The sequence below is a fragment of the Canis lupus genome, chromosome 9, assembly GCF_003254725.2.
Source record: "Canis lupus dingo isolate Sandy chromosome 9, ASM325472v2, whole genome shotgun sequence".
Classification (NCBI taxonomy): domain Eukaryota; kingdom Metazoa; phylum Chordata; class Mammalia; order Carnivora; family Canidae; genus Canis; species Canis lupus.
Window position 1 is genome coordinate 50,825,326 of NC_064251.1, and position 13,717 is coordinate 50,839,042.

General features: G+C 60.6%; 1 protein-coding gene across 10 annotated transcripts in view; it reads right to left on the reverse strand.

Annotated features, from left to right (window-relative positions):
* KCNT1 (potassium sodium-activated channel subfamily T member 1) overlaps positions 1 to 13,463 on the reverse strand; it is a 60,549-nt gene extending 47,086 nt beyond the window's left edge. For 6 of the 10 annotated variants that reach the window (XM_049114361.1, XM_025475758.3, XM_035720569.2 and 3 more), the window contains exons 1-2: positions 13,320 to 13,456; positions 1,977 to 2,135 (exon numbers count right to left, since the gene is read on the reverse strand). In XM_049114361.1, the coding sequence (XP_048970318.1) occupies positions 1,977 to 2,135; positions 13,320 to 13,441 (281 nt within the window). In that variant the 5' untranslated portion in view covers positions 13,442 to 13,456. Of the gene's footprint in view, positions 1 to 1,726; positions 1,843 to 1,976; positions 2,136 to 13,319 lie in introns of those variants that run through there. The other 4 variants (XR_004818601.2, XM_035720572.2, XM_035720571.2 and 1 more) reach the window with 4 other exon arrangements.
* Between the last annotated feature and the right edge of the window lie 254 nt (positions 13,464 to 13,717).

Sequence of the window (13,717 nt, forward strand, 5' to 3'; positions counted from 1 at the left end):
AGCCGCCCCCACTCCCCAACAGAGTCCTGGCTTCCAGCACTGCCTTCCCCTTAAGACCTAAGAGCACAGCCTGTGAGCAGGAGGGATTCATGAGAGGGACAAGGCCACACTTGAGCCAAGTCTGAAAACAGAGAAGGCCTTCTGACTGGGGTCCTGGTACAGTGGCTGCCAGGGGGTAGAAGAAAGCTCCCCACCCAAGCTGGCTGCTCCTGGAACCCTGGGCAGTCAGCACAGTGCCTCACAGGCTCCTCTCTGACCCCCATGTGAACAGGGGTAGCATCACCAGGAAGCCAGCAAGAGATGTGCAAACAGGAAGCCCTCTCCCCACCAGGGAGCCCCCTGGATCCTCCAAGGGCCATCATCTCTACCCAGGCCCCATGCCCCCTCTCTGGGTGAGTAGGGATAAGACCTCTAACCATCTACTCCTGAAAGCAGAAAGATGTGTCGCTCTAATCATATCAACCACAGGCACTGGCATTTATCGATGCAACCGGAGGCCTCGGGCCTAGTTGGGGTGACAGACGCCATTCCTGCCCACGTTGGAAAAATCCTTGGGGCTGCTGTTTCCAAGACTTGACTGAGACCCAGGGGGGTAGGCGCTGAGGGGCTGGCGCTGCCTGAAGAAGATGCTCAGCACAGGCGTTCGACCCAGGAAAGCCGCCAGCCCTGCCCTGCATTCCAGGGGGGCAGGAGAGCCCCGACCACATCCAGACACCAGGACCCTCCTGACCCCTCTGCCTCTGCCTCCCCAGAGAACAAAGTGGGACTCTTTCCTGGGCGTGTGCTCTCGAGTGGGCTTCCTAACTACTGCAATACTCAGTCCCACAGGGGGAAGCAGAGCTCAGAAAGCCCCTCTGAACATACAGCCACTCTGACGGTGAGTGTGGAAGCACTGTGAGCATCTCTCTCCTCCCCACTTATGGAGAACACTACCAGATGTGGTGTGATCTGGCCGGATGCTTGGTTTCTGGTGGGGGGCACAGTGATCTTAAAACCTCTTTCCACACGCTTTGGCTGCTCCTCCCGGGCACGGCCCTTACACATAGACCTCATTCACAAATGTGACTCTCCCCAGCTGAAGCTTCAGCAAAGATCATCCAGAGGGCTCCATCTGCATCTGGCAGTTTCAACCTGCGTACCCTATGTGCTGATGGGAAGGCCTGCATCATGGGGGGACCTGGACCCCTACTCGGCTAGTCCTCGGCTGGACGGGGGAGGACCTGCAGGTGCCAAGGATGGTGGGCGGGGGGAGGGGGGGCGGGCTTGACACATGACACAGGAAGCGAGGAGAACCGGCTCCTTCCCAAACCCCACAGGCTCCAGCTCCGCGTGAGTCCCTGTGCTGCCTTCACTGGCAGGCGTAAAAGCACCTCCCCTGAGGCTGACAGAGCTAAAGTGCTGGGTGTTTACCCAAGACAGCTATTTGGGGAAAAGGCAGAGAAAAGCAACGTTTCCTTCAGCTTCCTGCCAGCTCCCTGGGCAGATGCATTATTCCCAAGAGCTGGTTTTGCTGGTCTCTTACCGACAGGCTCGGATTCATTTTGCTTTTCTCCAGCCAGCAGAATTTGAGGTGAGGGAATGTGGTCTCTCCTGACCCCTCCCACTCCCCCCCCCACCCCCACCCCCACCGTCCCCTGTAAGTCACCAAGACAGAAACCTGAAAGACACTCCCTTGGCTAATAATAAACAGCCCCAGCCAGAGTCTGGAGGACTCTGGAGGACTCACCACGGGCTTGCTTCCGGCCCTGGTCCGTTCCTGTCCCCCAGAACGGAAGAGCTGCGAGTGGGGCTGGGGCCCAGGGGGCGGTCTTCCAGAGGATGCCCCATCCCATCCTCTGGGCCCTCCCCTAAGATGCCCCCCCCACCGCCCAGCCCCCCAACTTCCCCACCGGAAGCCCGGGAAAGTTGAAGGGTAGCGGCACGCTGGCCTTCAGCACCGTGGACAGCTCCGTGCAGCCCGCTGCCGCCCCCCCTACCTGTCGTCGTTCTGGAAGGACTGATCTCCCAGCAGCAGATCCCGGAAGCGGTACCGTGGCGGCAAGGGCAGCACCTCCGAGTCCAGGTCACTCATCTTGAGGCTGGCAGTGTCCGGGTGCGCACCGTCCCCACCGCCGCTGTCCCTGCCGCCAGGCTGCCTGCGGGCACACGCCAGCGCCCCCTCAGCCTGCGCTGTGCTCGCGCCACCCCCCCCACCGCCCCCCCCCCCCCCCCCGCCTCCCGCAGACCCCTGCCCTCCCCCCGCCCCCCCATGGGTCAGTCTAGAGAGGTCCCAGCCTGCATCCCCCCATCCCCCTCCACCCCCTCATTCCACAGACCACGGCCCCCTGCATGGGTCAGTAGAGAGAGGTCTCAGCCTGTACCTCTAAGTAACCCCTTCCACCTCCCCCCTCCACTGTTCCACCTCCCAGAGACGCCCTGCACCCTCCCCCTCATGGGTCAGCCAAGGGAGGTCCCAGCCTCCATTCCCCAAGATCTCCTCACCCCCACTCTGCAAACCTCCCAGCACCCCCTACACAGGACAGCTGAGAGAGGCCCCAGCCTGCACTCCCCTGTCCCCCCCAATATCCCTCACCTTCCCCAGACCCCTGCCCCCTCTCCTCCCACCCCCGTCAGCCCAGAGTTGCCTGGCCCACACTCCTAAGTACCCCCTTCTACCTCCCCCACCCCCAGCCCCATGCAGGCCCCACCTCCTGTAGACCCCCTGCTAGGTCAACCAGGTACCGGTTTCCCCCCTCCATGCCCCTGCACCCCCCTCATCCCTGCCTTCTGCCCCTCCTTCCACAAGTTCCACCCTGCCTGGTCAGCATGCATTCCTGGGCCTGCACCCCCCCAGACCCCCTCCCAGCCCAGGCCCTACCTCCCACAGCCCCTGCCCTGCCCTCTGCAGCCCCACCCTGCCTGCCAGGCCTGTGGCCATGGGGATGCACACCGGCCTGGGGTCATTCTAAATCACCTCCAGGGCACAGGAGGAGGTTCCTCAAGACCAATTCAGCGTCATGAAGCCCTCCCAGCAGCCCCCTCCACAGTCCTTGCTACTGAGGCTGTCTGCTCAGCTCTCCTCCAGAGCAAGAACACCTGTTTTTGACCAGAAGACCTCCTCCCAGACCCTCAGGCTACTGGCGGGGGGGGGGGGGGGGGGCGTTGGGATGACTGACCAGGAGACTTAAAGGTCTTTGTCCTTGGCATCCCTGGTGATGAGTGGCTTGGCTTGAATCAGAACTTGGGAGAGGGTGTCCCTGGGGAAGGACAGGACCTCTCTGGGCCTTGGCCCAGCAGCCCCTGCTGGTGTCACCTGGATTCTGAGACCACAGAGACCCCTGCCCCATCACCTGAGTTGAAGAGACCTGGCTGTGGTGGGTTGGGGGCCAGACTAGGCAAACCGAGGGGGTCCCTGGTGGCCTGCAGCTTTCTGAAGCACATGCATGTGTCTTCCAGGGCTCCTGCCCCTTTCCTGGGCCCATCTCTCAAAGTGAGTTCTAGCTAGTAACCCATAACACAAGGGGGTAGGTGCCAGCAGAGCCACCTCAGGCTCCTGGCCTTCTAGGGCAGCAGCCCCCAAAGCCCTCTGCACATCAGCCCTCTCTGCTCTCCAGGTGAGAGGATCACTAGCCACCCCTTGAGTCCCCACAACAGCACGGTGGCACCTGACCCAGCAGAGCAGTTGCACATCTCTTAACGCATCCTCATGGCATAGATGTACAAACAAAGACCCAGCTCCTGACCTCAACCAGCACCCTGGACTCCTGGTCTTCTGGCATCAGTTGACCTTCCAGGTGAGTCCAGCCCCGGGTCACCCCCGGGTGTTTCTTCCCAGATAGCCCACGATGGGATGCTTGTGACAAAGCCAGAATTCTCCCCTCACCGCCTCCACCTGCTAGGCTCACCCTCACCAGGCTCCTCTAAGAGCCAAGACCCCACACCAGCTATGGGTGGGCCCTGGGCTGGGCCTCCTAGGCCCCTCCTAAGTTGCTGTAGGGAAAGCAGGAGGAGCTGGGGGACGGTGTTCTCTGCCTCAACAGGAGGACACAGGAGTTGGGCTCTGGGCAGGGTGATCATACTCCCCTCCCTGAGCTGGGAAATTGAGGGCAGGCTGTGCCCAGAGACTAGGAGTGGCTGGTGGAGGGGGGTTCTCACTCACCTGGAGCACAAGGTCCACACAAGCAGTAGGCAGGCCAGCGGGTGCCTAGAAACCTCCTCTCCTCCTCATATCCCGAGGGGCAAGCACATTCCCTGAGCCCCCAGCAAGGGCCTGTCCCGTGCTCCCTGTCCCCTGGACACACAGCAGGGGGGTTGTGGCACCCCCATCCTATAGCCCTCAGAGCTGCTCAAGGACTGCCCCAGGCCAGAGCTGCAAGTGGCAGGCGCAGGTCCAACACGCCCGCGTGCTATTTTCCCAGGTTATAAGGTCAACCCTGAGGATCTGGCAGTGTCTGAAAAATAACATTTTCCTAATTACATCAGTGTGCCTGCATGTTTTTCCTTAGTCACAAGCTGGCCAGGCTGTGGGGAGGTGCGGGCAGGCAGGGGACCACGTGGCTGGAGCCTGGGGGCTGTCATTTCTGTCCTGCCCCTCTCTTGCAGAAAGCCTCTCTCGATGGCAGGACCCCCACCGTCGGCTGGCTCCCTGGGCACCGCTGCCCGGTTCCTTCCCTGTTTTGAGCAGCTGTGGGTTTTCTCTCTCCCCCAGCCTCAAGGCCCAGGCCTGCGGGGTCCGTGGACAAGCTCAGAGGGTAGATCCTCTGCTTCAGGGGAACGTGGGGAACAGGAAATACACCGGCGGTGGGGAAGGCCCGGGGCGGGTGATGAGGGTGTGGGGCCCCTCCTCCCTGACGGTGCCACTGTGACACTGGACACTCAGGCCAGCGTAGTGTAGTGAACAGACCCCCCCCCCCCAGGCCACCTGGCATCCTGCCTCGTTCCCCCAGCAGGGCTGACAGCCAGGGCCGGGTGCTAGCTGAGGGCCAGGGTCCAGGGGGGCTCCTGGGAAGGTGCCTGCAGTAGGAGGGGCATGGCCGAGCAGTACTCCCCAAGCCATCAGGGTCTGGTTGAGACCTCCCCCTAAGCCCCAAGGTGTGTGTCCCTCCCTAAGGGCTTCCAGACCTGTGGGAGCAACAAGCTGTCCCGTCCCTGCCAAGGCTGAGCGAGTCCGCTCAGACACAGTCTGAGCCCAGACACAGTCCACAGCCCCCCTTCCCTCTCTATTCTATTGGCCTATTGGCCCAGACACAGTCCACAGCCCCCCTTCCCTCTCTCTTCTCCCTGCCTGACCTAAGGGAGGTGAAGAGGAAGTCTGGAAAGCCTGTGCCCATTATCTCTATGTCTCCTGTCACGACCACACCAAAGATGCAAAGATGTGCTGCTTTCTATGAGAGCTGAGTGCTCTGGCAGCCTCCCCAGCTCTCATGTGCCCTCAGGACAAGACATGGAACCCCATCCCTGGGACCTGCCACCTCTTGGCGCCAGGGCACAGCAGCGCCCTGGTCCTCGGGCAGGGAAGGGGGTCCCCACTCCTCCTGGGGACTCTCAGGGCACACACACAGGAGGCCCAGGCAGCAGCCAGGGGTCCTGAGGACTTGAGGGTGGTTCAGTCCCATCCCATCAGGTCACACTGGGTGGCCCCATGGGAGTCATCACCCCTCTCTGAGCCTCAGGCCCCTCATCTGTAGTGAGGAGGCCATCCATCCTCCCAAGCTGGTTATAAAGAGGCAAAAAGGAGGTGAGTATGAGAGATTTAGTGTAACCCCCAGCACAAGATGGCTTAGTCCGCTTCAGCATCTAATCCAGGGCTGGTCGGCAGCATCCAGCCAAGTGCCGAGCATCAGGCTCCTTGGGATGCCCAACGCCCTGCTTGCCCTCTCCAGGTCAGCTGGAGGCCCCTTTGGGGAGCTTGGATCGGTAACGCTGACCTGGGGGACCCAGCCAGAGAGGCTGGCAATGAGAAGGGAGGTGCACGGCCCGGAACATGCGAGGGAAGTCCTCCTCAGCACTTTGGTGCACATGTGGTACCCTGGGCCTTGCCAGCAAGTGCCAGCCACATGCCAGGCACCACCACTGCAAGCTAGGGCACGGGATCCCAAGAGCAATCTGCGTAGAGCCAGGACTCACACATTCCTATGGTCTGAGATGAGCCTAAGGAGCCTCATAGAGTGCCCGCAGTTAGGAAGTGGCCCACTGGGGTGGGGAGCTATCCTCTTTACCACCAGATGCGCTGGCTGCCTTTGAGAGGTGAGGGGAACCACCAAGAGCCAGGGGTTTCTGCTTCTCTTCCTCTCACATCTGCCTACTTGGTGCTCGAGGAGTCAATTGGCAGGACTATGGGAAGGTAAATAGCCCAAGACCTGCTCCTCCCACCAAAGGCACCAGGCCCTAGTGGTTTTATGCTCAAGCTCTACCCTCTCAGTCAAATCACTCCAGAGCCCATAAAGAGATGGAAGCTACTCCGTTGATTTGCCAAGGCTGGCCCAAGCCCATCACTGCGATCGCACACGCACAGAACCAGTGCTGATGCTGGGCAGTCTCCCCTGAGACAAGTTTGCCAGAGCAAACTCTCAGCAAATGGGATCTATACTTGGCCAGAATTAAGTAGAATGTGTATCTTAAAAAAGCATGACATGCTTCACTACACTCAGAAATTCAAGGAAGATGTCCACGTGGATCATATTGGCAGATCCAGAAAAAAACCTTCAAGATTCAAAACCCACTGATAAGTCAGTCAGACGTAGAAAGAAACATTCCCAAATTAACTAATAGCAAAAAGAATATTCCAGAAACCTAGGCCAACATTGTGCTTGTGGTGAACAGGCTGAGCTGCTCCGTCTCAACCTGAGACGCCAGTCTGCCTGCCCCGGTGGGAGTCCTGGCCAGCTCGCCAGACAAAGAAAACAGCAAGAGCAATGAACACCGAAGAGAAGAAACATGGCTCTAATGGTGTGTGGCCGGCACAGCTGCTTATCTAGAAAGCCCAAGAGAATCCACTGAAAAACTATTATAACAAATAAGAGCCTCTAATAACTGGGCCCCACCTGAGCACATCCCACAAGCCAGGAGCAGGTGCAACAAGGTGGCAAGTGTCTTGGGAAGACCCTGCTCTCAGCGGCCATGTAAACCCAAGGCTCCAGAGCCGACAGACCGTTGGGGACACCAGACAGGACGAAGGGGACACCCGAAGCCGGAAGCTGTCACTAGCAGGACGAGGTGCTCATTTTCCACAGGGGTGATCAGCTCCCATTGATGCACAAGGTCAATTTCTCAAGATGTGACTCATTGTTTCTGAAATTCAGACCAAAAAATAAACGTGCAACAAGAGCCAAGATGGGCCTTGCAGCTGTCGGGACTAAGAGCCACAGCTGTGGGAGGCCTAGGGTCTGGTGAGAAAAAGGACACGTAGTGGAGAGTGGAGGTGGCCATGGTGGTCCCCCAACCACACTGATGGGACATGGAGACATGGGCCTGGCCTGGGGGGCTGGTGCTGGAAACTGGGTACTCAGGCCACGCTGCAGCCAACCTGAGACCCCACCCTGCGGCCCCACACGGAGGAGAGGACTGGAACAGGGTGCAGGGAGAGCTGTCTGGTGTTGAGAAAGCATCTAATACGTGAAGACCAGAGCACGTCAAGGAACAGAACAGAGGACAGAACTGTGATCCCCAGGGACAACTGCTGGCACAGCCATCACCACCAGGCCACCCGCGGGAACACCTGCAGGTCACGGGGGAAAGACACACAAGCACAGATCAACTCTGAGGAAGGGCAAGTGGCAGGTCAAAGAACACACAAAAATCGGCCAAGTATATGTGGGAAAGCTTTCCACCTCACTGGTTGCTGGGGAGACAGTCGGGTGCTGTCATGTGCTGGTGGCCACGTGCGGTCAGAGAATGCCCACAGCAGGGAGAGAGGGTGTGCACCCAGCTCTCGGGCCCATGTCTGCCGCGTGGATACGGGAAGTGCCACTGGATCTGCGTGGGCTATGATGCAACAGTGGGGCTGCCCCTCCCCAAATTTCCACCGCCGCCTCAGGACGTGGCTGTGAACAGTCTGAACGCACGCTAACTCAGGACACCACTGTGCTGAGAACACGTGCATCTGTGTGACGCACATGGACACAGATCTATCAACACAGAAGCGTCCCTTCAGGGGCCCCTATGTTAAAGGCAGCACATACTCCTCTCCAAAAGAACCTCCACAAGAGGAAGTTCTGTCTGGGCACCCTTGCCTGCCATGCATGGACTGTCCCCACTGCACAGCGACCTCGGGTTAGGAGTGGCAGCAGGGATGAGAGGCCATGTCTTGCCCACAGTGCTTCACGGGAGCCCAGGTCACGTGAGACCCATCACTGGAGGTCAGGACCACCTCTACCCCCAGCTTCCCCAGGCTGGAGCCCCAGTCTCCACCCCCAGTCCTGGGCTCACTTCCCAGCAGGCCTCTGGGGAGAAGCTGCTCCTCACGCCAGGCGTGTGGTGTCCCAGAGAACATTCCTTCTTCCCCCAGGGCTCCTTGCAGGGGTCTGCACTGCTTACAGTGCTCAAACTGTCCCAGGGCCTGCAGGGATGGAGGGGCATCTCCTGTAAGGGAACTGGTCCCTCTCCTATGACATGCTCCTCTGTGATTCACACGCAATTCAGAATTCCCAAGCAGCCTGCAGAGCCACATTTGTCAGAGGCACAGGGAATGGGGAATCTGTGCACCCGTGGATGCATGTGCGTGCATGAGTATGCCCGTGAACATGGGTATGGGTGTGAGAACATCCTCAAGCAGCCCCACTCCACAGCCAGGAGAGTCGTGAAGACACAGCAGCATGGTCGGGGTGGGGGGCCATGGAGAGCTGGGCTTGGTGCCCGGGGAAGCGGAAAGCTGAATCGCACTGCTGACCACAACAGAAAAGCTAAGTGCTTCCTTTGCACAGTAATTAAAAAGTCCGAGCCATTCAAGCTACTCAGCAGCAGGCGGGCAGGCATCTCTGGGGAACGTCCACCCTCTTCTCAGGGCAAGGGGCTCTGAGTCAATGCTATGGATGGCAGCTCCCCACCATCTCCCAGAAACGTCAAGCTCCAAAGTGAAAGCTCAGAAGGCAGCTGGGAATGGACACTTCATGGCAGCTTTCTCTGTGCACCAAGCAAACCCAGAGGGCGGGCAGGCAGGACCCGGGAGTGGTGTGGACACAGGGCCTCCGGCCCAGGGACCTATCCCCACCACTGGCCTTCCCTGAGCCCAGATCCACCTGTGAGGATGCAGAAACCACGGGGATTTGCAGTTCCTGCCTGCCTGCCCATCTGCACTTGGGCCTGCCTTTTAAGGAGACCCTCCCCATTGCACAACTCCCCCCAACCCCCACAAGAAGGACACAGCGTGTCTGGGGCACTCAGGGTCAGGCGATAGGTCCATGTCCAGATTACTAGGCCTACAACCCATAGCTGATCCTGCCCATGAGCTGCATCCCATTCTCTGGCCAAGATGCCCGAGCACCTGCCCCTCCAGCTGGATGCACGGTGGCTGCTTGGAGGCGCCCAGTGAGGGGCTCCACCTGGGGAAGGGCTGCCCATCTGCCCCTGTCTTGCCCCTGACCAGCCCTCAGGACCACCACAAGTCCCCGTGCTGGCCACACTGAGTGCCTCTGAGAACTGGCATGGCCAGCAGGGGTACCCCGGGGCCCTATCTGGAACGGAAGCCCAGGTGGGGCTGTTACTCTGCCCACGCGTGACACCTTATTCCTGGCAGCCCCTTGGCTCTTAGAGCCACATGCTCTCAGCATCCAAGAGAGCCCAACTTTGTGGCCAGCCTCCCTGTCCTCTGACACTGGCCAGTATCTCCAGGGTCACATCTCACCAATGCCCTGAGGGCTCCCCCAAGGACTCCACGCTGGGCTGTCCACCTCTCCAGGACCCTAGGCCACTGTGAGCCCAAAGATGTCACTGTCAACACCAGCACAATGCCCCAGACCGCAGCCAGGGTCTCCAAAGGGGCAGTTACCTGGCTGGGTGGTGTTCAGCTTCCCTGAGCCTTGCTTGACCCACAGGGTCAAGGAAGACCTCTTCAGGCCACCAGGTCCTCTAGGTCCTCAGCCACTGGACCTGAAACCACAGGTACCTCTGTTCCCCCGACTGTGGCCAACCTCCTGGCACCACCCAGGGTGGTAATTACACACGCTCCATGTGGATGCTGAACCTGATCTGCTCTCCTACCCCACCTCTTGTCCTGAGCCCTAGGGAGAAACAGGAGATCATGCTCTGTCCTGATGTGACAGCTCCAGCGGCTCGGCTACTTGGCAGGGACAAAGTGGACAAAAGTGACATGCTAGGATGCTAGCGCTGTGTCTCAGCCGCCTCACACGTTGGTAGGGTCCTTCCTGGCCATGACACCTGCGGCTTCCCAGCAGCCTGGAACTGGGTCCCTTGGGGCTTCTGGATCTCTCTCTCTCTCTCTCTCTCTCTCTCTCTCCCCTCCGCCCTCTATCAGCGAAGACACGGTGGCTGCCCTTCCCCTCAGGGAACCAGTACCAGCTGAGGTCCTCAGCAAGGAGCCTCTGGCCCAGTCACTGTCAACATGTTGGGCAATGCCACGGGCCAGCAAGAGCTGGCATCTAGGGCGGCTGGCACGTCCACAGGCCTCCAGACCCCACTGCCCCACGCAGAACGGGCCAGAGTGAGTACACGAAGGATTCTTGAACACGTCCCCCTGTGGCAGCTCCAGATGACAGAGCCAACTTCTGCAGAAGGCCTCTCCAGGGACTCCAGTCTAGGGAGCCAGCCCGGCCCTGCCTCCACCCCCCTGAAACGTTCTAAACCCACCTGCACCTAGTATGAGCCTCACGTCCTGTCCACAGCGGATCAAGATTTTAGGTGAGCATGTGGGTGGCCTCATCCACACATAGTCCCCCCCCCACACACACACACACACATCAGGAGCCTTGACCCTGTCCCGTCCAGCTCTCCTCCTGGGACATGTGAGCACAGAGCCACATACACACTCAGGTCTGGCCACTACCCGCCCAGCAGCCCCCTGCATCCGCAGGGCTCCAGACACTCTCAGGCAGATTGTCCCAGGGCTCAAAACCTGGGGCTCATCAGAGAGAACAGAAGCACTGGCACTCTGAAGGCAGGCAGCCCTCAGGGAGCGGCCTGCAAACCCCTGCCTCCCCTGGAAGCCTAGCGAGAAAGCTCGGGGAAAGAACTCACGCCCAGTCACTAGCCTTTCGTGGGAAAAGGAAGTCACAATGACAAAGCCCAACCTCAGCCACCCCACGATCTTCCTGGGCGACTCCACGTGTTACTCAGATGTAGACGTGTGGACAAGCTAGCTGGTAAACAGACCTGCATGCCCGGAAGCTGTGGCGTAGCTGGACGGGCAGACACAGGTCACACCCACGGACCAGCCCCCAGACAGAAACACAGCTCCAAGGGGGTACTCCTCGCCTCTGTCCCCCTCTCACTCACCTCTGTCTTCCTGAGCTGCTGCTGCAAACTCTCCCGGCCAAAGGCAGACCCTGGAGCTCCCTCCAGTTCCCCAGGACAGGAAACCGCCCTCTTGCTGGCCAGAGCTATGCTGTACCTCAAGCCCTGAGAACCTTTCCCACAGGGCCTGGGCCACTTCCTGCTGCCTTGCAGGCACTGCTCCCTAATATGGGACTGGAGGGCTGGCCAAGACCTCCAGCCAGGCACATACCCTGGCAGGATGCCAGCCCCGGATCTTTGCACCCTCTGCCATCAGGGTGCATAGGGTGCCACACCAGCCCTCTGTGGGGAGGGGCAGGGCTGCGGGGAATGGGCAGTTTTGGGAAAGGCCAGAGGGCTTGGACCAGAAGGCTAGCACTGGTTAGCTCTGGGGCAGGACAGGGCCTCCCCAGGCCCCTGCACCTTCCATAACAGCTGTCACCTGCTGGGCAGTGACATCTACTCCTGGGGAAAGAAGAAAATAAGGACTATATCCAGTGATCTTACAGGGTGGCTGGGGCCTGGGATCCCACATCCCAGGGATAGACCTAAGGTCCAGACACCAAGATAGAGATTCCTGTAGCCCAGAGAGCCAGAAGCCCTCCCCAGGACCCTCCGTGCTTCATCTTACAGCCTGGGGGCTGGCCGCCAGCAGCAGGCAGGGCTATCCCACCACCCCCACCTCTGCCTAGAACCACAGCACTGTTACTGATACCATGCAGCACCTTTCAAAACAGAATCCCACCCAAGGTCCAGAGATGGAGCAAAGCCAGGCCCCTGGACTCCAGAGGGGCCCCTGCTGTGAAGCCTGGTACAGGAAGCTGCCCCACAGAAGCTCCCCAACCCAGGCCCTCATTCCCCCCAGAAAGCTCTTCCTTCTCCCAGCTACAGCCTGTCTCCCTAACCCAGCAGCCTTGTCGCAGCAGCTCCCACTCCAGCCCAACCCCACCTTTCCTTGGGCGGCGCAGGGATGGTCCTTACCCAGCCTGACCTTCCCTAGGGGGCCCTCACCCAGCCTCCCTTTTCCCGGAGGTGGATCTTCACCCAGCCTCACCTTCTCTGGGCCCTCCCCATCCAGCCCAACCTACCATCCGGCATGACCTTCCCCCAGGGGCTTCCCATCCAACCTAGCCTGCCACCCAGCATGACCTTTTCCGGAACCTCCCCATTCAGGCTGACCTACCACCCAGCATGACCTTCCTTTGGTTGGGACAGCTACCCATCAAGTCAGCTAGGACTCTGCCTTCCCCAGGCCTTGCCAAAGCGATGTGCCCTCTGGGCCAGTCACTTGGCTGGACAGGAAAACGGCATCCTGGGACAGGTAGCCTGGGTGAAAAGTGGCCAACCGCGGCTGGCTCCCAAGCCACCTAGAAGCCATATCAGCTGGTCCTCTTCTCACCCCCTGGGCAAACGGGGACCACCCCTCCCCCCTCCCAAAAAAGGATAAGACAATACTCCTGATTAAAAAGCCAGGACTCCTGTCCTTTGCGTAATTGTACACCTGCCTCCCACAGCCCATCTGGGTCGGTCCTGGGAAGTGCGGCCCTTGAACACCTGCTTCTGTGTGGAGTATCGTGCCACTCCCCCACCCCCGGTTTGTTCGGTGGAGGCCCGCGCAGCCCCAGCCCCCCCAGGGCAGCACCTCCTGGCGCCTGGGAGATGCTGAGGCACCTTTGCGCGCCGCGTGGTACAGACGCCAGCCCCGCCCTCCCTACCCCCTCTCCTCACCTCCCCACTCCCCGCCTCTCCCTCCAGGCGCCGGGTCCTATGTCCCCGCGGTAGGTGGCGGCGGGCGTGGAGGTGGACCTGGGCTGCGGGGGCCCCAGGGTGAAGGGGGTTCTGGGGTGCGAGGGTCCTGGGGTCCCTCCGCCTGGGGAGGGGCGCACCGGCTGTACCTGGGGCCGCATCGGCCGTCGTCGAACTCGAAGGTCCGGTTGGTGTGGCCCCTGCCGCGCGCCCCAGGCCGCGACCCCCTGGAAGAGTCTCCCGGGCTGCGCGCCCCGTCGGGGAGCGGCATGCGCGGCGGGGGCGGCTCGAATCTGGAACCGAGGGAGAAGCTTCTGCGCTTTGCTGCTTTCCCCCGAAACACTGCACTTTTCTCTCCCCAAACAGGAAAAAAAACGGCTGTTCCAGGGTCGGGGCTCGGGCGCCGGGCAGGGCGCGCCCCCTGCCTGCCGCGCGGCGAACGGCGGCGGCGTAGGGCCGGGCGGAGGACGGGGCGGGTCCCCGGTGGCGCTGGCGCAGGACCCCTCGCCCCTGCTGGGGGGGGGCCTCAGTCCTCCGAGCAGACGCC